A 21,738-nucleotide genomic window follows, 5' to 3' on the forward strand; every position below is an offset into this window, starting at 1 on the left:
GAGTCAGCCTTTGTGTTACATCCTCATGGAGATTTTGGCCAGATTTTTCAAAGGGACCACTAATTTTACGTGCGTAATGAAAGACCTAAAAGGGGCCTAATTTTTGTAAAGTGCTGAGCATCTCCTGTCTGACAGTGGAGCTCCTTTAAGGCATCACAAGCTTGTCACCCCAAAATGGCTAGTCACTCCTGAAACTCTTAGCTATCTGTATTGTGTGTCGCCAACAGTAGCTGCTACAGGAGAAGTAAAGAAGTCCTCTTCCTGTGTCTTTACCCAGTCATGTTTTTTCTTGGTGAATCTCCCTGGACTTTGCTGGATTTCTCCTACAAGATGTTTCTCAGCTAGCTGGAAAGCTGTTGCTATAATGGTGGTGTGCCTCAGAGATAAAAGAGCTCACTGAAACAACACAAGCGTTATTTTTTTTTTCCTCCTGAGAAGGAGCACATGTCTTAAATGCTGGACATGATAAGTAGAACTGTCAAGCGGAGGGGATATTGGGAAAACATTTGATTTAGGATGTGCCCTGAAGTGGGATGATTTCAAAGAAGCTTGAGATGGGCTCTTGCTAACATGCTCTTCCAGCTCCCCCAAGAGAGGGTGAAAAGTTTGAAAGCACATTAAGTTGGATGCAGAGAGTTTTCATCCTCCGACCTATGTCTGTGGTTTACATACCATATTAGTCATGCTTACTTGGATGCCCACTGTCAAGCTAGGTCCCTTGGTAATGGCCTGGCCGTTCTTCTCTCACCACAAGGCAGCAAATCTCTGGCAACGCACTGGCCACACGTGGAAGCCTAATGCCACCAAGTGGTTGGGACCTACTACTGCTGCCAGTAAGGAGGGTGCTTCTTTATGCCAAGTGGTTTAGGAGCAGAAGAATAAGGGTACTAATCTCAATTGCTCTGGTGCTTCGATGTTGCTTATTGGGTAATTATATTGTCAGGAGTGCACGCAGGTGTTACATCCTTAGCGGCACTGTCGTGTTTGTTGCTGGGATGCTTCTAAGCAAGGAGCTGGCCCTTCATGCTCATATGCCCGGGGCTTATTTGAGCATTCAGATAGGGACATGTGCAGCATATGTTCTCATGGAGAGAAGAGCATACGTTCTCCCACTGATCCTTCAGCGCCCCACAACACACACTGCCGGCATGGAGAGCCATGTCCATTAACACATCATCTCCCCATCCCTCAGCCCTGGGAATCAATAGGAGAGAGAGCTTCTGAGCCAAACACGCAGCTGGCATATAAGGTATGGAGATGTCTGGGAGGAGGTTGCTGGCAAGCTACCACACAGACCCTCTATTAGCAAATTGGATTCAGGCTTGCCCTTCACTCAGAGCAGCTTGTGTGTGCATGCTTCAGCTATCCTTTACTTCTCCATCAATCATTATTTCTACCAGGTTTTTCTTAGTCATCCCCCTCCTCTCCCTCCCACCCATGACAGCAGCTGGGTGTCCCTGCCAAGCTAATCACTCCCTGCCCTTTCGGCGCACACCCCTGACTCCCCCTCAGCTCCAGCTCCTGCTGCTTTGTTCTGCTAACTTCTCTGAGCTCTGGCTGTAAGCACTGATGTCCAGTGAGCTGGAGTCAGGCTGTTGTCAGCATGTGGGCATTTGGAGTCAGTAGGCGTCCTGCTGTTCCAGTGCAGCGGGTCAAACGGCACTCTCACTTGTACTGCCGTGAAGCTGGAGAGATGGCATTGCCTCCACGGGAGTTACTCTGCACTTACAGATGCGCTGCTACAGCAAGAACCTGGCTCCCAGTCTCTCTTGTCCTCCAAAATGGCTTCATGTGGCTTGTGCGCAAAACCTGTCCTGACCCTGAGCCCATGGGTGGATTCAGAACGGGGCTGATGCAGGGATTGCAGTACAACAAACCCATGGAGCTTGTAACCGCCTGCCGAATTGCTGTACAGAGCAGGCAATCAAGACTTGCAGAGATGATATCTTTTATTAGACCAATGAGATTGTTGCAAAAAAAATTCTTTAATTGCAAGCTTTTGGGCACAAACACCCTTCATCAGGCATTGGGGAAAAGATTGTAAAAGTTCTCCTGGGCAGAAACGAAAGTTCATGTTTCATAGGATTTCACAGAGGAGTCGATGTAGATCGGCACCCAATCAGACTCCGCGGTCTCTACAGCCCGGGGCTGCAGATTCTTTTCAGGTAGCTCAGGGGTAGTTGTTTTCAACCCTGATCAAAAGAGACAGAGCAGCAGGTGGGAGACAAAATGAGGAAGACTGAACAAACTGCCTGTGCTCCTGGCTCTGGGGAGCGCTGCCCAGTCGAGGCGAGATGGAGGGGGATTTTTTTCTTGCTGCAAGGGTGGGACTGCAGTTCATTTGAGCACTGTCTTTCCACAGCCTCAGAAGAGACATGCCCAACAGATGTAACACGCATTTCGACGCGGTGGCTCAGATCAGAGGCGAGGCTTTCTTTTTCAAAGGTAAGAAGCAGCTTCTGCTGCTAATGGGCTCAATGGTCTTTGCCAGGCTGGATTCAGACGTAGCTCTGCACCACACTGCGGGGTTGCATTTATACATGCTGTTTGGAGGGCAGCTGGACTTTGAGTATATGCAGCCAGAGTGTGTGCGGCTTACAAACAGGAGCGTTCTGTTAACTCCTGCACTAATGGCCAAATCCAGACATCTAAGGCCATTTGATCACGTTTTGGCAGCATAAAGGGAGCTTAGACCTTTAAGGCCCTTAACACCCTGTAAATGAGAACCAAGCCACCCACTGCAGGCAGGGGCCTGCTGGGATGAACATGTTTCAAAGCATTGGGATAGGCCTAATTTTAGCAAAGGAGGCTTAACGAAGAAGCCTGGAGGTGGGCAATGGTCGTGATAACAGACATGTCGTAAGAGATTTTACATGAGATGACAGTGACTGGATTAAGCTTTGTGGAGGGGAACCAGGAGGGATGTGGCAAAAAGGTATCTAGACTACTGGGCAGTAAGCCAGGTGCTTCTCTTCATCCAAGAACAAGGGGAAACCCAGCGATAAAAAACACAGTGCAGGTTAAAAGAGTATGCTTTAGCAAGGCATGGGCATGAAACCATAGAGCTCTGTGCCTTGAAATGTTAATGGTTCCCTTTAGTGAATTTAGTAGAGATTAGGATGAATGATTAGGGGAGTATGGAGAGCAGAAGAATCTCTGCCAATACGTTAATGAGGAAATGAGACTTCATGCTTTAGGTCACCAGCTAATCACTTCCTGCCTGGGGTTCAGGAGGAATTTTTTTCCATTCCTAACCCCCTGACAGGCATGTCCATGTCAGCCTATACTGCGTTTTTTACACCTCTGGAAACACAATGTCACTGCCTTGACCCTGTATAGTACTTTTTGTTCTGCTCTTTGATTCATTGCACCATGCTGTCCAGAATTTCAAAGCAAAGGACTGATTTCGATATTGGCAGTATCAAAGCAGAAATCTCAGTGACCCAGGGATGCGTAGAAAAGCAACAGCTTACTCTCTGTCTCTCCCTATCCCCTGCCTTTCCTCCCACACAGTGCATTCACCATCATCCAAAGCTAACACAGACAATTACAGAACCATCTGGTTCCATGTTATTGAACAGTTGCTGCCAGCTTATCTCCAGGAGGGCCCGACTGTCTAAGAGAAGCCCCTTGGAGCCTCCAGAGCTATACAGAACAGTTCCCTGCCCACTCTCCACGGGGTTTCTTTGAAGTGCAGGAAGAGAGGTGTCTGGCTGATGCCACTGTCTGATTTCCTATCTTGGGCAATCGTTTGTTCAAACAACACTAACCAATCTCTCAAAGTAGTGGTTCCCAAACTAGGGGGCATGACCCCAACTGGGAGAGGAATGGGGAAATGTAGTTATAGTGCTCAGGCTTGGAAAAAATACGGGGAACAATCCTACTGGAAGCGGGGCCCATGACGCACAGATCGGAAGCCACTGTCCAAGGCAGGGGGAAGAAAGGCATCCCTCGCTGAGGTTGTGAAGGGAAACCAGGAGAATGTACTTCATCCAGGGCTGGATTTACCCTTTCGTGGGCCCTAAGCAAACAAATTTGTGGGCCCCAGGCAGGTTGAGACCCACCTCCCCACCCTGCTGCTACCACCCACGGGGAGCGGGGCTCAGAGCCACTGCTAGGAACAGCCACCACAGGGGAGGGTAATGGAAGGGAAAGGAAAGGAAGGGCCATTTGCACCGCTGCCACAGAGGGAAGGACCAGAGCCCCCCGCAGCTCAGGGCCCGCAGCATGTGCCTAGTTTGCCTATGCATTAATCCAGCCCTGATCTCATCTCCACGGTATCCTGCTGGATGGAAGTTGAGGCTTCCCGCAAAGAGACCAGAGCTTTTGTAGCCATCTGTGCTGCTGATGCAACCCAAGTCAGAAGATGCTGTGAGGCACTCTCTCTGCAGCACTGTCTTAGTTCCTTGCTGCCACCGGCAGAGTGGGATGCTGGCTCCAAAGACCAATAAAGTAGAAGGGGAACTAGAAGATGAGGACTGACATATAAGAAAGATCCCTGAGCTTCTTCAAGGAAAAGGCCCTTGAGAGTGAGACTCCAAGCTCACTGCTTGCATATATTTGACACTGGCATTATGTGCTGTTCATGGAAAAGCCAAAATCAGAATTAAGAGTCAGGTGTAAACTGGCAGAGCTCTTCTGAATCCAGCTTACCCCAGCTGAGGATCCAGCTCAAGAGCTCTGGGGTAAGCTGAATTCAGAGGAGCTCTCCCCTGAATTCAAGGGACTGAATGTTTGGATGCTCACCGCAAGGCGAAGCAGTAAGTGATTACAGTTCCTGTTACAAAGTGCTGCCTACCAGTGCTGTGAACCAGGAAAAACAACAGCAGGCTGGACCACGCAGATTGTTCCACAAGCCCTCCCACTGGCACAGTTCAAAGAAAACGTACGTCTTTAGTTGCCCCGGAGGACTAAAACCCGCTGTTCCTCTTGACTGCAGTGGAGCTGTGGCATCTCAACACTTCTGAAAGTCAGGAAGCTTTGATTTTTAGGTGTCTCATGTCAGGCAGCCTAAATTATCGAACTTGGGCTCGGGCGTGCATGTGCAGGGCATGCAGCGGTCTTGCCAGGGGCACTTCAGTCCGAAGAATGTTGCACAGCTGGAATCAAAACCATCATGCCACCAGTATCACAAGTGGCATTAAGCCATCGCCTGTTTATAATGAAGGAGTGCAGGAAGGCAAGTCTTTTCATCCTTTCGTCTGAACCCACCAGGTTTGCCCCAGTTTTGCATCAGACTTTTTAACTTTAAATGAATGTGGCTTTATGTTGTAGAGTAATTACAGCACTTACCCAAAAGTCTGCACATGGGTCAGTGGGTAGTCCAATAACTCCAGTACTTTGGCAGGCAGATTTGGCCGGAGCGAAATGACAGCATGCTCGTGGACCCCTGAGAGCCATTGGCTTCTGAATTCACTACTACCCCAATTGCTGTACGTCTGCTGATGGCGATGGCCTCTCAAAGCAACGAGCCTATTCCTGACGTTGAATTCAGTTTGAAAACTAGTTGGTATACCTGCTGAGGAAAAGAGAGCTGCTAAATTGCGGAGAGTGACGGGGTGAATTAGCAGCAAGTACTTTTAACATGAGATCCATATCCACTAAAGAAGCAATTCTGCAGGCTGTATTTCTTCTCAATTTGATGGAAATCTGGTCTTTTCTCATGTGAGCCTCATCAGAAATGCAAAGAACATCTTTATTTAATTACATACATTTCCATAAATGTACTGCGGTCTCACAATTAGAATGTGAGGAGGTTGGTTTTTTTTAACAATCTTAAAAAGAATTGGTAATTATGGCAATTCCTCGTGCGTTTGAATGTATTATTCATACATAGGTTTCAGTCAGATAGAGCGAATATGCAAAACGGAGCAGAAGAACAAGCGGATGATATAAATCCTTTTAATTGTAATACCTCCCCCCCACACACGCGTGTGCGCGCACACACACACACACACTTTGCAGATGTTTAAGTGCTGGAATTTTGCCTCCTGCATTATTAAGCCAACATCTAATTTCCATGAAATTTTGAAAGGTGGTGTCACAATCTGCCGGCTCCGTGGAAAAAGAGTGAGCGTCTTGAATGCAAATCTGAGGAAGCATCTTGAGCTTTGGGTTGCTCATGCCTCCCCTGGGAGCTCAGCTTTGCAAAACCCAGTGTAAATAACCTCATACTAATATCCGGCAGGCCCCAAGACCAGCAGAGATGAGAAGAACGTGAGAGGGAGCAGGCACTCGGGCTACTCCCTCCTCCCCAGCTCTCACTCTGGAGAGAGACGTCCACGGGGAAATGCAGTTGTGAAACGTGCTGCAGAACCACAGAAACTCCAGCTAGAAATCCCACGGCTGCCTACAGTTGCTGGCTCCCAATTTCCCATCAAAATTCCCAAAGGGTCTTCTGAAAATCCTGGCCTTATATTCATCCCCTCCCTCCGCTCAGCACAGCCAGTTTGCTTCTTTTTTAGTGAGGGTAAACACCTCCAAGCCAGTTCTCCATGGCTGTAAATGAGTGGAGTTTCAGAGTTTGCATGAGCTGTCCCCAAAAGAATTTGGCCCGTTGTAGCATTTGGGAGCTGCAGGAGGCCACCTTTTCTACAAGCCTTTGGACTGTATGTGATGTATCTCCACATTCCTCTTTGGTGCTTCCTTCTTCCCCACTTTTTTCCCCCTCTCCTGTTTTTCCCCTATACTGTAGGCAGAGCAGAGATCTCCGAGTCCTCAGAGGGTTTTACCTCCTGGCGTGCTTAGTCCATGGTCTGAGCTAGTCTGGCTTTAGCTTCTTTAGCAATCTCTGGTCTCCAGTAATATCTAGCAGGGACAGGAGTTGCAGGAGCAAGGTGACCGAGAGACAGTCATGCAAAGGCAGCAGGGAAGGAGAGAAAATGTCTCCTGACAAAATGTTATTTCATTGATTCTCAGAGATGCTCTCAGCTGTACGAGCTTCGTTCTTCGGTCAGAAGGATGGTGGCTGCAACACAGAGCCCTGAAGCCTACTACCTTCAGGGAGCTGGAGCAGGTTTCTCCCTAATGCTCTGCCAGGCTTATAAAGATGCATCTGACTGTTGGGGTTAGGGGGCTGGAAACTCAAGCGTTCTCGTTTGCCATCTCGGGTGTTTTGTTTTCCACTAATTCCTGACTCGGCCCACACCTCTGTAATGAGATGTCTGAGACGTTCCTCCTGTCTGTGTTCATCTAGGCAAGTACTTCTGGAGACTGACTCGTAATAAGCACTTGGTCTCCCTCCAGCCAGCTCAGATCCACCGTTTCTGGCGGGGTTTGCCTCTCAATTTAGACAGCGTGGATGCCGTGTATGAGAGAACCAATGACCACAAAATTGTCTTCTTCAAAGGTAGGAGCTTGAATTGTTTTTGGAGCTGAAGAGCTGTTTTTTGGGTCCTGGCTCCTCTCTGTATGCAATTTCATTGAGTAGCTGCATTACACTGATTCATGATGCTAACAGTTGCCTTCCACTCCATTGAATAAACATGTCATTTGCATTTCTAAAAGATCACGTATTTGAAGGAACAAATATATCCTGGTCCCATGGATTCCTGCTATTGTGTCTGCTCTCAGTTATTACTCCGACCATGGGAATTTAACCAACCAATTAGTTTCTCCCACTTCTGCTGTGTTTCGTTGTGGCATGTCTACACCGCGATCCTCACTTTGCATAGATGCACTTGAGCTGGCTCTAAGCTGTCTATCAAGGTCCTGAGAGCATTGCAGCCACCGACAACATGGGTTTCAGTGTGGCCTGTAAAACCCATCCAGGACCTTAGGGTAAACGCTTGGGTGGAGAGCCCAGGCTGAGCTCCATGTCACTGCCATTATCTGCTATTTGCTAGTTCAAATCCAGCTCAAGTAAGTTTATATGAGCTGCAGTCACACCTCTGAATTGCACCACAAATGGCATGGTGTCATTTCCTGCAGCTAGCATTCAAACCAGGTCTGCTGCGGCTGATAAGAATCTGGTTGCATTGAGTAACTCAAAGCAAAATCAGCTATGCTAAGCTGGTTTCAGGTGGAAATTGATTTTTCTCTCTCTAACGTTCCTCTTTAAGTGTGGCGAGTTATTGATCTTGGGAATGCTGAATCATAAAGGTAAAGCAATGGAAATGGATTATGCCCCAGTCACAGATCCCACAAAGCATCTGTACTCACAGAAGCATTTCAGAACTCAAATGAACGTTTTATGGCCTCCCACACGCCTGGGGAAAGTGTTATTTCCTCAAATGGAGGGAATCCAAAATGGCAGCCACGGTGTGCTGGACTCCGCAGACTGCCAAGACCATACCGCTATTCAAAGCACGATGCCCGGGGGCATTATTCAGAGGCAAATGATCCATTGGTTTATTATATGTCCTGGGTTTCCAGCGTGGACCACCTGTGCTCAGAGGAACAGCTGCTCTGAGTGGGTTCCCTGCGAGGAGAGCAGCTGTAGAGCAAACCAGGGCTTAGCAAAAGTGCCACAGGAAAACACGTTGGCAGGACCAGGAGGGGGATTTTGCATTGCTCCAGCTCTCCCTACATCTGTTCTTTGGAGAAACAAAAAAAGGCTTCGGCTGGCCTGAGACATCCAGCCCCTCAACTGAGTGCTGCTGCTTATTCGGCTCCCAAATAAGACATCCAGCCCCTCAGCAAATTGAGCCGACAGTATCACAGCAACACATTCATCCGCTAGTGCAGGCGTAGGCAACCCCCGGCACGGGTGCCAGACCGTGGCATGCTACGGCATTTTGCTTGTCACCTCAGGGCAGATGGGGAAGAGGCCGGGGCTCTGCTGCCACAACAAGGATTGGGCCCTTCGCATCCACCCTGCACTGTGCACCCCTGGCACACCAACATCTTACAAGTCAAAGTTGTGGGTGTTTCTGGCACTTTGCTGAGCCCTGTGCTAGTGGCTGCCCCTTCGGACCAGGTCGGAGGATTTCAATCTCCAGACCTTTAAATGCGCGGTAGTAAAAGCACCAAGAGCTAAACAGGGACGTGCATTAAGGGGTGGTGCACAGCTACCAGAAATGATGCAGGCCCCAGGAATGCCCCTGAACAGCAGTGTGGAGTCCCAGAGCCTTCCCTTCTCCTAGGAGAAGTATGTTGCAACGTCCCTTTTACAGGGAACAGCCAATTCCCCTCCTTGCACTGGTGTAGCTCCAGTGTATTGTGGGGATGGGACCGCTGACCTCTGCCCACTTGCTCATTTGTGATGGAGGAGCCACAGCAGGCCCGGATCCAAGAGTTAGCAAGGTCATACGTGACTGCCGTGTTAGTCCCCTGCTTGGTCACGCTGAACAGGGGCACAGTCAAGATCTAAGCTAGTGAAAATTAGGGCTGCGTCTGAAGTGGCGATATGCTCATCTCTATGCAAACACAAGGCACTTCAGCTCCTTGTGATGAATTAATGGTCCTGCCTGGCTCGTACAGCTGAATCCGAGACGCTTCTTCAGGCCTTAGAGTAATGTTTCCCTCTCCAACCACCATCACAAATATTCAGCTGGTTGCTGTGGCCTGTCTGTAAGGGTGTGTGCAGATGTGTGTACTCTTACAAAGATGCTAGAAACTCGGGGTGGGGCGGGAGAATGATCTCCTTTGTACTTCCCTCCAAGTTCCTTGGCCCAGGTGGGCTGATGTATGAAAGATCACAATGGAGGTACTTCAGGGCACTCGGCTCTCTCAGACATTTCATGAAGCAGAAGCTTCATCCAACGGTTAAGACACAAATCTGGCACTTGGAAGAAAACAGTTCAATTCCCTGTCCTGCCACAGACTCCCTATGTGACCTTGGGCAAGTCACTTAGTTGGCGCTTCATTTCCATCTGAAACAATGGGGATGCTGGCATTTCCCTTCCTCACAGGTGCTGTGAGGGTACATGCACTGAGGGATGTGAGATATTCAAATTATTGCTCTCACACCCTGGTGGCCTGATGCTCCTCAATATAAGCAGGTCTTTTAAATCCGACAGAGTGAAATAGAAAAAACGTGGGGTCTCCTTTTGCCAAGGTGGTGAGTGTTTTCTCTTTCAGAGTTGAACTACATGCACCACTTGCCCCATTTGCTCTCAAAACCTCTGTGTGAGGCCTTATGTCTAACAAGGAATCAACTGGGAAGAAAATGGAGCACCATAACCCAGTGCAAGACTAAGAGGGCCAGCCTAAGACTGTACAGCGTAATCGGCGTGTTCGTGTTCATGTTCTGGAACCCTAATGCATTTGTAGTCAAGTGGGAATCCAACACACAAAAAGCAAATATCCACCGGAAACTTATTTCCTGACAAGCTGTTGAGTTATCATTCCCTTTCCAGAGTGCTGTGAAATCAAAGCTAAGGATTGTCACAGCAGCAGGTCAGGAAGTATAACCTTGTTCAATGAAACTTGACCTCTGCTGCAAAGCAAAAATGATCTTGCTACCTGCATGTTTCCTTTCCCCAGGAGACAGATACTGGGTGTTCAAAGACAATAATGTGGAGGAAGGATACCCTCGGCCAATTTCGGACTTTGGCTTGCCACCAGGAGGCATCGATGCTGCTTTTTCCTGGGCCCACAATGACAAGACTTATTTCTTTAAGGACAATCTCTACTGGCGTTACGATGACCATGAGCGGAGAATGGACCCTAGCTATCCATCAGAGACCACTCTGTGGAAGGGGATCCCAAGCCCGTTAGATGATGCAATGAGATGGTCAGATGGTGAGTGTCCCCATGCTATTGACGGAGGGGAAATACCCTTCACATCTTAACTGTGCTTAAATCCTGTATTATTTTCACTATGGCAGCGTAGGTAAAGCATTAATATAGACACCATTGTGCCAGTACAGAAATGCTTGTACTGAAGTAGCTTATTCCAAGTTGATTAATCGAATTAAGCTATAGTTTTTCACGTGTCACCCTGGTATAACTGGACCTACATTAGGCTTTTCTGGCATAGCCATACTGGCAAAAAAGAAGACATATTAACGCCAGCAGTTTCATTAATAAGACTTCCTAAATGCAGACTAGGAATAAAAATACCATTCACAGCAGCGCTGCACCGCAATTGCTGGAATTATTGTGAGATCTTGTGTGCAGGGCTGTGACGTTTCATCACGATGCAGTTTTATCCTGTGGTGACGCCGTCACATGAGTCTTGCAAGCTGTTGGTCAGTAATTAGGAGTATTCTGCATCACTAAGTGACACATAACTCATGGTTGCTACTTGCCACATGTATGAGATCTTGTCCTCATTCTTTTGCCTGAAATATGTCTGGCAGCATCCATAGCACTTCAGACCATGATTTAATGAATTCAGCTAAACCAGGCCAGCTCATTTTTCAAGTGTGGGACCTAAAAGCTAAAACCTCAGGGAATCAGTAAGAGATGTTGATGACTGGCTATATATATAGGATGTACAAAACACATGCACCATGCACAGACGTTAGTATCAAGACTAATCAATGCCTCCACATTGTATTAAGACGGGGTGCATAGATTCACAGATTGTAAGGCCCAAAGGGACCTCGGCAGATCATCAGGTCCAGCCCCCTGCACCAAACAAGAAAGATAACTGGGGTCAAGTAACCCCAGCAAGGTGCCCGTCCAGTCTCGTCTTGAAGATTTCCAGGGAAGAGATTGCACCACCTCTGGAGGGAGCTTATTCCACAGTCTGGACATCCTGACTGGGAAGAAGTTTTTTCTAATGTTAAGCCTGAAACCATCTTCCAGGAGTTTGTGACCATTACTCCTCATTTTCCCCAAGGGTGCCCTGGTGAACAGTTGTTCACCTAGCCCTTGATGTATTCCCCTGATGTAGTGGTAAGCTGCTACCAAGCTCGGCCTTCTTTTTTTCAGGCTGAAGAGTCCCAGATCTCTCAGCCTTTCCTCGTATGGCTTGCCGCGCAAGTCTCCGATCATACGAGTGGCCCTTCTCTGGGCTCTCAAGCGTTACCACGTTCTTGTTAAAGTGCAGTGCTCCAGCTGCAGTCTCTCCAATGCCAAGGAGAGTGGGAGAATCACTTCTTTGGTTTTACTGGAGATGCATTGGTTGATGCATGCTGGGGTATTGTTACCCCTGTTGGCTAGGGTCGAAGCGTCTGACAAAACAATAACTCCCTGACTTCACTAAACACATAGCACGTGTTTGCAACAGTGGAGCATGTGTTTCAAGGCCCTAGACAAACCCCAGTGTAGGTAACACTTCTCTGTTCTCATTCCTCTGATGCTTTTGCAAGATGTGAAGTTGTTCTTCACTTGGGTTTCTGCACAGCTACTTTAAGTCCCTTTATTGCTATGCACAAATATGATTGTATATAAAGTTTCCCTCATCCTTGCTAAGTGCAAAAAAGGGTGTTTGCAGTTCCTGGGAGCTGCACTGTTTGCATCATAGAAAGGGGCCTTCCTTGCTCAAGGCAGGACGATCCCTGTCTAAACCTTCCCAGACACATGTTTGTCCAACCTGTACTTAAAGACTTCCCGTGACGGAGAGCCCACATGCTCTTCAGGCAATCTGTGCCAATGCTTCACCACCCTCATAGTTGGAAAGGTCTTCCAAATAGTTAACCTAAATCTTCCTTGTTGCAAATTAAGTCTGTTACTTCTCATCTTGCCCCTTGGACACAGAGGGCAATTGTTCCCCATCCTTTTTCTAGTAACCCTTTTTGTCTTTGAAGACTCTTTATTAATTCCTTCATCACTCCTCTGATCTCTAGACTAAATATCCCAATTCTTCCAGTCTTCTCATACGCCATGTTGAGAGGTAAAGATCTTGTATTTTTATAAGGTCATATTCAGAGCTGGCATCTACAGATACAACTCCATTGAGTCCCATATTGGCACTGGCCTCAAGAGTCATCTCTTGCTTGCTATGGGTGACGTGATTCTTTTCTTCAGAATGATTTTTCCAGCCCATCTCCTAGGCACTCAGGAAACATGACACATGTGGCATTTCTGTTATTTTGTTGCTTGGCTAAGAACAGGATCAGGGCCTTCCTGCGCTGGGTGCTGCACAGACACTAAGTGAGAGATAGTCACGGGCACAGTCACAGATCTCAGTCTTGCAAGTTGCTCCATGAAAGTCAGTGGACTTCCAGGTGCTGAGACTGTCCATGCAAAGCCCCATGTAAGATGCAGAAGGTGATACTTGATCCTTTTTCTTGACTGAGCCTGTTTGTAAAGTGGTTTAGGCATGTTGTCATTTGCTGTATTTGTTGAAGTGTGTGTGGAGGGTTTTTCCCCCAGAAAAAGGAGCATGTAAAAAAAAAAAGTCTTACATTAGATTTTTTGCCTGTCCGGATGTGCTTCTCAGGGATGAGAGTTATTAGACATGGCTTAGCTTCCCTGGGGAAACGGTGGAAATGCCGTTACTGGTGGGTGTTTGCTTCAGTGCAAAGAGTGCTTATAAGAGAGGGACACTTACAGTTTGATTTATTGGTAAAGCTAAAAGCATAATAGCAACCTTTAAACCACCACAAGAAGGGGAACATCACCGGGGGCTTATCACACTGAACCTAGGAAGCTGCTGAGCATGGCCCATCACTCACAGTGACAGGAGTCCTTCACAGGCAGGGAATATGCTTGCAAAAGTCAAAATGTGTCTGCTTCTTAATGGATGTTGTCCTCTCCTGTGCCAAAGGTCTGTGCGGGGCCTGGTGAACCACCTCGCCCTTTAGCATAAGCACAAAATGATGCATATGGCATTCTGCAAAGCCTCAGCACTGCTGTGAAAGTTGAGGATGCCTGGCTTGGAGGAACAACCCACGTAGATGAAGTTTGGCTCTTTCCCATGCCCCTCATATCCCGTGCTGGTTTTTGCCTCAATAATCGCTACATGTGAAGGCACCATCAGACCCTCAAAATACGTCCCTCTGGGCATATCTGTGCAAGCCCCTTTGGACAACTTAGGCAGCTGAGACCATGCCCAGATTTCTCTCCCAGCCTTATTAAGCCTGTTGTACCACCAGTGGTGAGGGGCATGTGTGAATGAGACCCCTACCTTAGCCATAAATACAGAATGGATTTAGAGACCAGAAGCATAAGCAAACACTAGGGGTTGTACTGTGCCACTAGTGATTGTACCGCTGAGTGGGTGGAAGAGCACAAAATGTCCGTTCAGGTTGGGGGTCATTGTAACCCTGCCCAACAGGCATTCTGGTCACTGATGTGCCCTGCTGTGGTCATTGGTGTGAGCGCCCGTTTGGTGCCATAGAGGCCATTGCATGCTGTAGATACAGGACAAGAGACGAGTGGCAGAACGAGTGACCCAGCATGCCCCTGCTAATCCTGTCTCTGTCCCCTTTTTTCCACCCCCGCACAGGCGCAACCTACTTCTTCAGGGGCAAGGAGTACTGGAAGGTGCTGGACAGCGACATGGAGGCAGAGCCCGGGTACCCGCAGTCCATCGCAAGGGACTGGCTGGTCTGCAGCGACATGCAGTCCGACTCGCCAGAGGCAGCAGGGAGCAGCAGGATTGGGGCACGCTCCAGGCAAGGGCAGCATGATGAGAGCCGTTCGGAGAACGGCTACGAGGTCTGCTCCTGCACCTCCTCCTCGGATTCCCTCTCGTCTCGCCCGGGGCTCGGACTTTCAGCTGGCCTTGTGCTCACCAGCGTGTGGACAGCAGCGTTTGCCCCTGCAGGGCTATGACATCTGGTGACACGGACCCAGAGACGTTACCGTGCTTCAGGGACCAGTGGTGATGGAAATCCCACAAGGTGACACTGTTGCAAGCGAAACACACATTCCTAGGACCATGGCGGCAAAGGTTTCAGATTCTCCATGAGAAGTGAACTGCACTTATATGTGTTTGAGTTAAAGGTCTAATAACGGACTGGATTCTGCTCCTTCATGTTCCCCTGCCCTGGGTAAAGGGCATCACATCACTTGGCAGTTAGAAACATTCCCTAGAGATGTCTCGCTGTGGGTGTTTAAGACTTAGGAAGGGGATGGACACACTGAGAGACAGCTTGGCCTCACTGGAAACAGAGTAGATAAAGGTGAGACCGAGCTGCCGATGTTTCAGGAGGGAAAGCGTATGGGAAAGCTGCCGCAACAGTGCTGCTGTTTGGGGGTGTGATGTCTGCATCCTATTGGATGCATTAGCTAGAATTACCTCTGGGGTCCACTGATAGGTTTTGCAACCAAATTGACTACATTAACTGATGTCAGATCAGAAACACTTTTGCCTTTATAAAGGACGTGCAGGCCATCTGTGTTTCCAGATGTTTGAATTTCAAGGTTTATGTTGGCCACCTACACCCACAAGCCATGGTCATCAGCAGTGATCAACTCTGATGCCTTCAGCACCAAAACCACAAGACTTCACTGCTTGATCAAAGCAGCAGCTCTTTTTGCTCCAAGCAGGAAGCAGGCTCGTATAATCACTGAGCGCAGCCAATCACTTGAGATGCAATCACATGCAGGAAGCTACCGTAATTCACATATATCCACATCCTCTGCTCCCCTAAATCCTATTCTAGGTTGTAGCTTCTGTTTGATCGATGTATAAAAAAATCACCTTCCTTTATATTCACTTCTGATGTATCTGGCGGTGTGCTGGGCTCCTGGGGGTAGTACAGGATGGAACGAGTCATGGTCAGCTCCTTTGGTGTTTCAGCAAAGGGTAGGGAATGGCAGAAACCAGGTCACGGGGCTGCCTCTGGTGACTGTTTTAGTTCCCAGTAGTTTCATTGCTGCAGGTCCATTTCCCTGGGTGTTAATTTAGTACCTGAGGGCACTGCAGAGGCCTGAATCAGACTCAGAGTGGAGAGGCAATTTCCCACAGGGGCAGCTCTCCAAAAGGCAGCCGCTGCAATTCAGCAGTCATCAAAAGCCTTGAGAGGAGCGCAATGTGCTTTTTCTCTGCCCTGCTTATAACACTGCCACAAAATTACCACTCCGCTCAGTCCAGGTCTCTGGGTAATAGTGTGGCAATAGGACTCTGAAGCAGACTGCACAGTTCTTTGCAGCATCACTTTGTCCTACTTGGCCTTTACAGCGGTGCTGCTGGTTGGGCCATTTCTCAGTTGAATGGGCACAGCAAAAAACCCTAAATAGGACAGGCTAGAACATGAGAGGCATTGAAAGCTGGAAATCATCCCTGGTATGCTTTGGACAGTCTGTGAGAGCTGCTGCTGCTTGAGACCAATCACGCAAAAGCCTTTGAAGATGAGGCAGTAAAAGACAAGGACCATTTCCTTTACAGCAGGAGACTCAGTCTGGCTCGCTGGAGCCGCAGTCCTGGAAGCACTTTGCTCTCTGTCTTGCTAGGCACCGATGAGCCATCGATTTCTAAATTACCAACTCCGTTTGTTTTTAAAGTGCCAGCCCCATTAAGTTGCACCTTCTGTGATTAGCTGGTGGGTAGAGCTATGCACGGCTCACATGGCACCTAACTGCATAGAGCTGCCTGTGTTGCACCATCAGAAAGATTTCCTCTTTACTGGGAGGAGACCTGTTGGTTGACATCATTCCTGGACCTAGCACTGATCTCTCTCTCTGTCTTGTGGGGGCCTGAGACAAAGCCCAGTGAAAACTGATGGGAGTCTTCCCAGTGACTCCCAAGGGCTTTGGGGCTCTCGGAGAACTACTCTTGGGTGCCGGTGCCTTTATCTTACAGCGTGGGAGCAGGACCCAACTGCATCCCAGCATGGGGAAAAAAAATAACGCAAGGGGTCACCTTGTGTTTGCCTGTCTAGCGTTTGCATTTTTAAATATTCCCAGTGATTCGCAACATGCAGCTGTCTTTAGGACCATGTCCTATAGCATGATTTTGCAGGACACCGAATGTGAACATGATTCTTGGAGACCTCCTGTTCAACCATTAAATATCCTCTTTTTTAAAGTGTCTCAGCTTCCTCCATGAGGTCAGCCTGCCTGCCAAGGGTCACTGCAGAAGTTGCTCTTCCACGTGGCAGATGCCATACCCTCCCTTTCTCTGAGAGGCGGTGCAGCTGGCCTGCAGCCCTTACATGCTGGGTGACCATTACGGGAGACAGAGATTGCGTGGAACTCAATTTAACTTCTCTCCGCTCCTTGTCTTATGGCAATAGGCCAAGGTCTTCGCTCTGCCCTCAGCAGGTTGTGAACTTGAGAAGTGGGAGCTTGGTGGGGGCCCTGCTTCAAGAGCCCAGTTCTGCTGAGCAAGGCTGGACTCCAGGAAGCTCAAAATGGGGTGAGGGCATGGATGAAGCAGGCAGGAGGGCAGGGGATAGATGCAGCTAGCTGGTCTGGGTTCAGCAGCATTGCCTGCCATGCATGTTGGAGCTATGAAGCCCTGCTTCAGCTGTGAGGGGATGCTGATATCCCACTGTAGAGACGGAGAGCTTTCCTCCACTTTATGCATGGGTTGGGTCCCTCCCTGCCCTGTGGGCATCTTTCCAAGCTGGACAGTAAGCCAAAGGGTTGGAGTGTGGGGGGGAATTCTCCCCTGTGCAGTGCCATATGCATCCCACTTGAGTTGTGCTTTGGGGACAGTCGGGAAGTCTCTTTGACGATTTTTTTAATTCAACAAGCGAAAGTGCACATCCAAGAATAAAGTACCCAATGAACTGCAGCGATCGCTCCCCAGCCACAGTGCACAGTCACCTCAGGGGATGAAGTTCTCACCTGGGGATGGCCCCAGCGTAATAAACTGGCACTTTTTATGCATCAGAGGGGATGGTATGAGGCCACGGTGGCACATGGGGCCTGTAGGCATTTCCTGCTTCTAGGTCACTTCCTGCCTCATTCCCCGTTTGTCTTAGAAGAGATTTTTTTTTTTTGAGAGAAGCTCAGAGAAGAAGAAGGCGGCTGTTGCGTGCCTTGTTTTGAGTCTGGCAGGGTAAGGTTGGATTGCGTGATGCTCTGATGTGGCCCCTTTTCAGACCTAGCAGTTAACAAACATCAGTCTGCCATGCTTGACACTAGGGTCGTTGGTTGTAGCCGTGTTGGTTTAAGGACACAGGCAGACAAGGTTCTTTGGGTAAATGTGATATCTTTTATTAACAAATTTTCCAACTATTTAGTTCATCTCTTTGCAAACTTTTGGGTACAAACACCCTTCTTCAGACACAGGGAGCTCACCAGTTGCAGAAAGCCATTATCCGGGTCCTTACCTGCTGACGGATGATGCAAATAAGGCCTCATGGGGACACTTACTTGCTCAGACCCTAGTATTGTAAGGCATAGTCTGTCCATGGTGGAGAGAGGTGTTGGAGCATCATGAACCTTAGCTAGTTACTCCCTTATGTTCCCCTGTTTGAGGGCAAGTCCATATGCAGTCAGGTGTGACTGCAGCTTGTGGGCCCCTGTGCTGGTATAAATAGCAATCAGAGTGAAGCAGCACAGACTTCATTCCTCCCCTATAATCATTTCGGGGCATATAGGGGGTGCAGCAGTCAAAAGAATAAATCCCTGGCTCCTTCAGACAGCATTGACACTGCACAGAAACCCAAACTCCCATGCTTTCGCTGCTGCCAGTACCTGCTCTCAGCTTGCTAGGGTGCAACCCTCCTGTGCTATGGTCACCCCTGTAACCACAGGATAGATGTGCCCCAAGTCCATCAGGTAGCTCTAGATCTGGCTTAATTTTTGGTCAAATTACTTGTGTATGTCATATTTACAAGTGTATGTTCTCAGGTGCTCTGGGTAGAACCACACATCCCTTCTGACCCCTCATCCTGCTATTTACTAGGCCAGCAGATCTAACTAGTGGAGGATCTAAGAAAAATGCGGTTTTGTTCTGGAAAATGCAGGGGATCAATCACTGAAAAGATGGCTATTGAAAGAGGGGGGAAGTCTTTCCCAGCAACATGAAATGAATGAAGGAGGCTGAGATTCGTACGGGTCCTTTGGTGGTTTGCATAATGAATTGTTACCATTAAGTTAATGGGAACCTGGCATCTAACCCTTGCATGCAGATTTGACAGCAAAAGCCTTTGTATTTAGAAAAGGTGGATCGCTTCTCTCTGAAGCCAAGGATGCTGCAATGCAATCACTCAGTGGTTCCCAGAGTTTGCATCTGGTTTTTGTGCTCTTGGAGCTGCAAATCTGTTCTGTTCAGATGCGCTAGGGCTCCCTTTATGGCAGTTTCTTATGGCTTTGCTGTTTTGGACTGGCAGCAGGACAGTCCCCATTTCAATCTGTCACAGATTGCTATTGCAATCTTCATACATACCCCTAGGATTATTGGAGATCTCAGGGGACTGGTAACAGGGCATGGAGTCTTTCACTTCTAGGTCACTGGTTCAAATGCAGACTGGGTCAGCGGCGATTGAAAATCATTATCATCGGTCAGCAGTTCAGTAGCCCATGTGATTCGAGCTGGTGGTCATAGTCCAGTTCTCTGCAAGCAGATGTCTGCAGCAGAAAAATACTGTCCTGATTAGCACCCTGGTTGGCAGGCAGAGGAGCAGCTAGGAATTCACCCCCTGAGCAAGCAGGCATGGGGGAAAGTCTTGCAGACCAGGGTTGGGAAAGCTGCACTGCCATTGTGCTGCTTCATTTCAGACCTGGAGAATTTCCAAGAATTTCCGACCTGGATACTGACCCCCGATATATCCCCTATAAGAGCTCAGAGGCCTATGACAAAGACAGTGACTGCAGCACATCTAAAGAATACCAGTTTCCCTCCCTCCAGCCCTTCCAAGCGCCCAGTGTAGGACTCGCAGGGTTGTTGGGTGGAGCCGTGTTAGTCTAAGGACACAGGTTCTTTGGGTAGATGTGATATCTTTTCTCAGACCAGAGTCCTCCCAATGCCTGAAGAAGGGTGTTTGTGCCTGAAAGCTTGGAACGAACAATTTTTCCAACTATTTAGTTGGTCTCATAAAGATATCACATCTACCCAAAGAACCTGGCCTCCCGGTGCAGGGATTGTGCTGGGAGCTTGGCCACAGAGTGCTTAGCACGGGGAGGCAGCCATTCTCTGGAGGAGCTCTGCATCCCGCTGTGACTCCAGGGAGAGGCCCTGACTTCAGACAGACCCCAAGCGGCACGTGCCACTTCGGTCGTAGCCCTTTCGGGAAGGGAGCATATAGTATCCAGCTCAGTCCGCAGCTGCCCCCTTCTCCCTGCCGCTGGTGACTGCCTGGGGCTCAGAGTCTGCTTTCCTCAAGCATTTGGTTTGGATCTGCACAGCATTCTTGAACTGCAACGCTCCTTGTTTGGGGGGCAGCTGAAAGCAGTCTCCAGGCTGACCCAATTTGGCAGGACAAGGCTTGAGCTTGGAGCTGGGCATGGTGCTCTATTCATAGGAAAAGTGCCTGCAACCATTCAGTGCAAGGCATAAAAGGAAGTCGGCTCCAGCCTGGGGAGCAGGGGATGTGCTCAGAGGAAAAAATAACTCGGAGGGCTTTTTTTTTTTCTTTTGTACTTGGCTAGATTCACTTCTCCTGGGCCTTCTCAAGGGGGTGACGAGTGGGAGAAGGGGGGTGTTGAACAACCGCCAGCTGAATGTGTGACCAGCTGTTCAATAGCACAATGCCTGGGTTTTTCTAGAAATCTACACATTTGCAAAAGGGATGAGTAGCATGCTGATCCTTTCACAGATGGGGAAACTGAGGCCCCTGGAAGGGCTTGCCTTACCCTAGGTCACAGCGCAGACTAATCTCTTTGCTGATGTTAGAAGCCAGGTTTCCATATTCCCCCCACCCAGTACCCCAACTTCTACGCCAGACTTCGACTTGATTCGTCATTTCCCAGAAACGAGGCCTTCACCAGATTTAAATTGGACTTTGGCAAACAATCCCATCCACCACAAAGGTGCGCCAGTGCCTCCTGCCTGGGCTGAAAATGAGTTTGCTACGTGCTGACTAGCAACACGCTGGATTGAAAAGCAGCTGGGAATCCTGCTCATTTCGGATCTGGCCACATGAGGTCGGCAGAGACGGCTCTATGCAGGCGGCGGCTGTCACTGGTTTGGTATTCGGCACCTGAGGGCTCGCGGCGGCACGGTGCTCTCCGGGAAGCAACGGTGTGCCCGGAAGAGACAGCATTACCATCTCCTGATGGTTTTCAGTGACACTGTAATGCCGCCTCCGTCTTACAAACTCCTGGTGCTTTTGCTCTCTGAGCTTTTCTACTGCTCAGGCCCCCTGGTGCCATCCCCACGCCGGGAAGAGCCAAAGGACTAAATGTTACGTTTGGTTTTTTCTCTGTCCGGCCGAGCTGTTTTAACTGCTTGCAGAAAAAGAAGTCTCTGAAAAACCTGTTGTGAATAATCTGTCTGCTCACCAAGCTATTGATGTCATTGTCTGGAGACTTTAAACAAAAGTCTGTGCCTTTTCAATGAGCCTTTGAAAGTTATTGCCACGGTTTGGTGCGTAACTGGCCTATTACGGGCTGGGGGGGAGCGGGGTGGGGGCTCAGAGCTTTCTCAGGGACTCGGCTCTCTGCTTCCATGAATGCAGACTGGAAGCGGGGTATCCCAACCTCTCCTGCGGGCTGGAAGGGCTCAGCTGCTAACGGGCACAATTAGCACTAAAGCAGGGCCAAGTGTGCCAGTCGGCCTTTTTGTGTCAACCCCACAAAACTCTCAGTGCCACCCAAAGAAAAGAAGGGACCAAAATCCGTTTTGATTTTTCACTCGCAATGAAAAAAAGCAAAAGACTTTCACAGAAAATAAACCCTGGGTAAAAAGTCATTTCCATCTCACGCTGGGGCTGAAATGTGGGAGCCTGGAAATCCCAGGCAAGAGGCAGCACCCAAGAGAGCTGGGGAGGACTTTCCTTATTTGCTGGCTCAAGTTGCAGGACATGATACAAAGGTACAAGAGGTTAATCCTCCTCCTTCCTCTGT

General features: G+C 48.8%; 1 protein-coding gene across 1 annotated transcript in view; it reads left to right on the plus strand.

Moving 5' to 3' along the window:
• The window catches only part of MMP17 (matrix metallopeptidase 17), a 118,395-nt gene extending 103,604 nt beyond the window's left edge, over nt 1-14,791 (plus strand). Inside the window, exons 7-10 of the mRNA XM_019538977.1 lie at nt 2,363-2,445; nt 7,196-7,348; nt 10,426-10,683; nt 14,282-14,791. Of these exons, the coding sequence (XP_019394522.1) occupies nt 2,363-2,445; nt 7,196-7,348; nt 10,426-10,683; nt 14,282-14,610 (823 nt within the window). The 3' untranslated portion in view covers nt 14,611-14,791. The remainder of the gene's footprint in view (nt 1-2,362; nt 2,446-7,195; nt 7,349-10,425; nt 10,684-14,281) is intronic.
• The last annotated feature ends 6,947 nt before the right edge of the window (nt 14,792-21,738 follow it).

This window comes from Crocodylus porosus, unplaced genomic scaffold, assembly GCF_001723895.1.
Source record: "Crocodylus porosus isolate Cpor-Errol unplaced genomic scaffold, CroPor_comp1, whole genome shotgun sequence".
NCBI classification, from domain to species: domain Eukaryota; kingdom Metazoa; phylum Chordata; order Crocodylia; family Crocodylidae; genus Crocodylus; species Crocodylus porosus.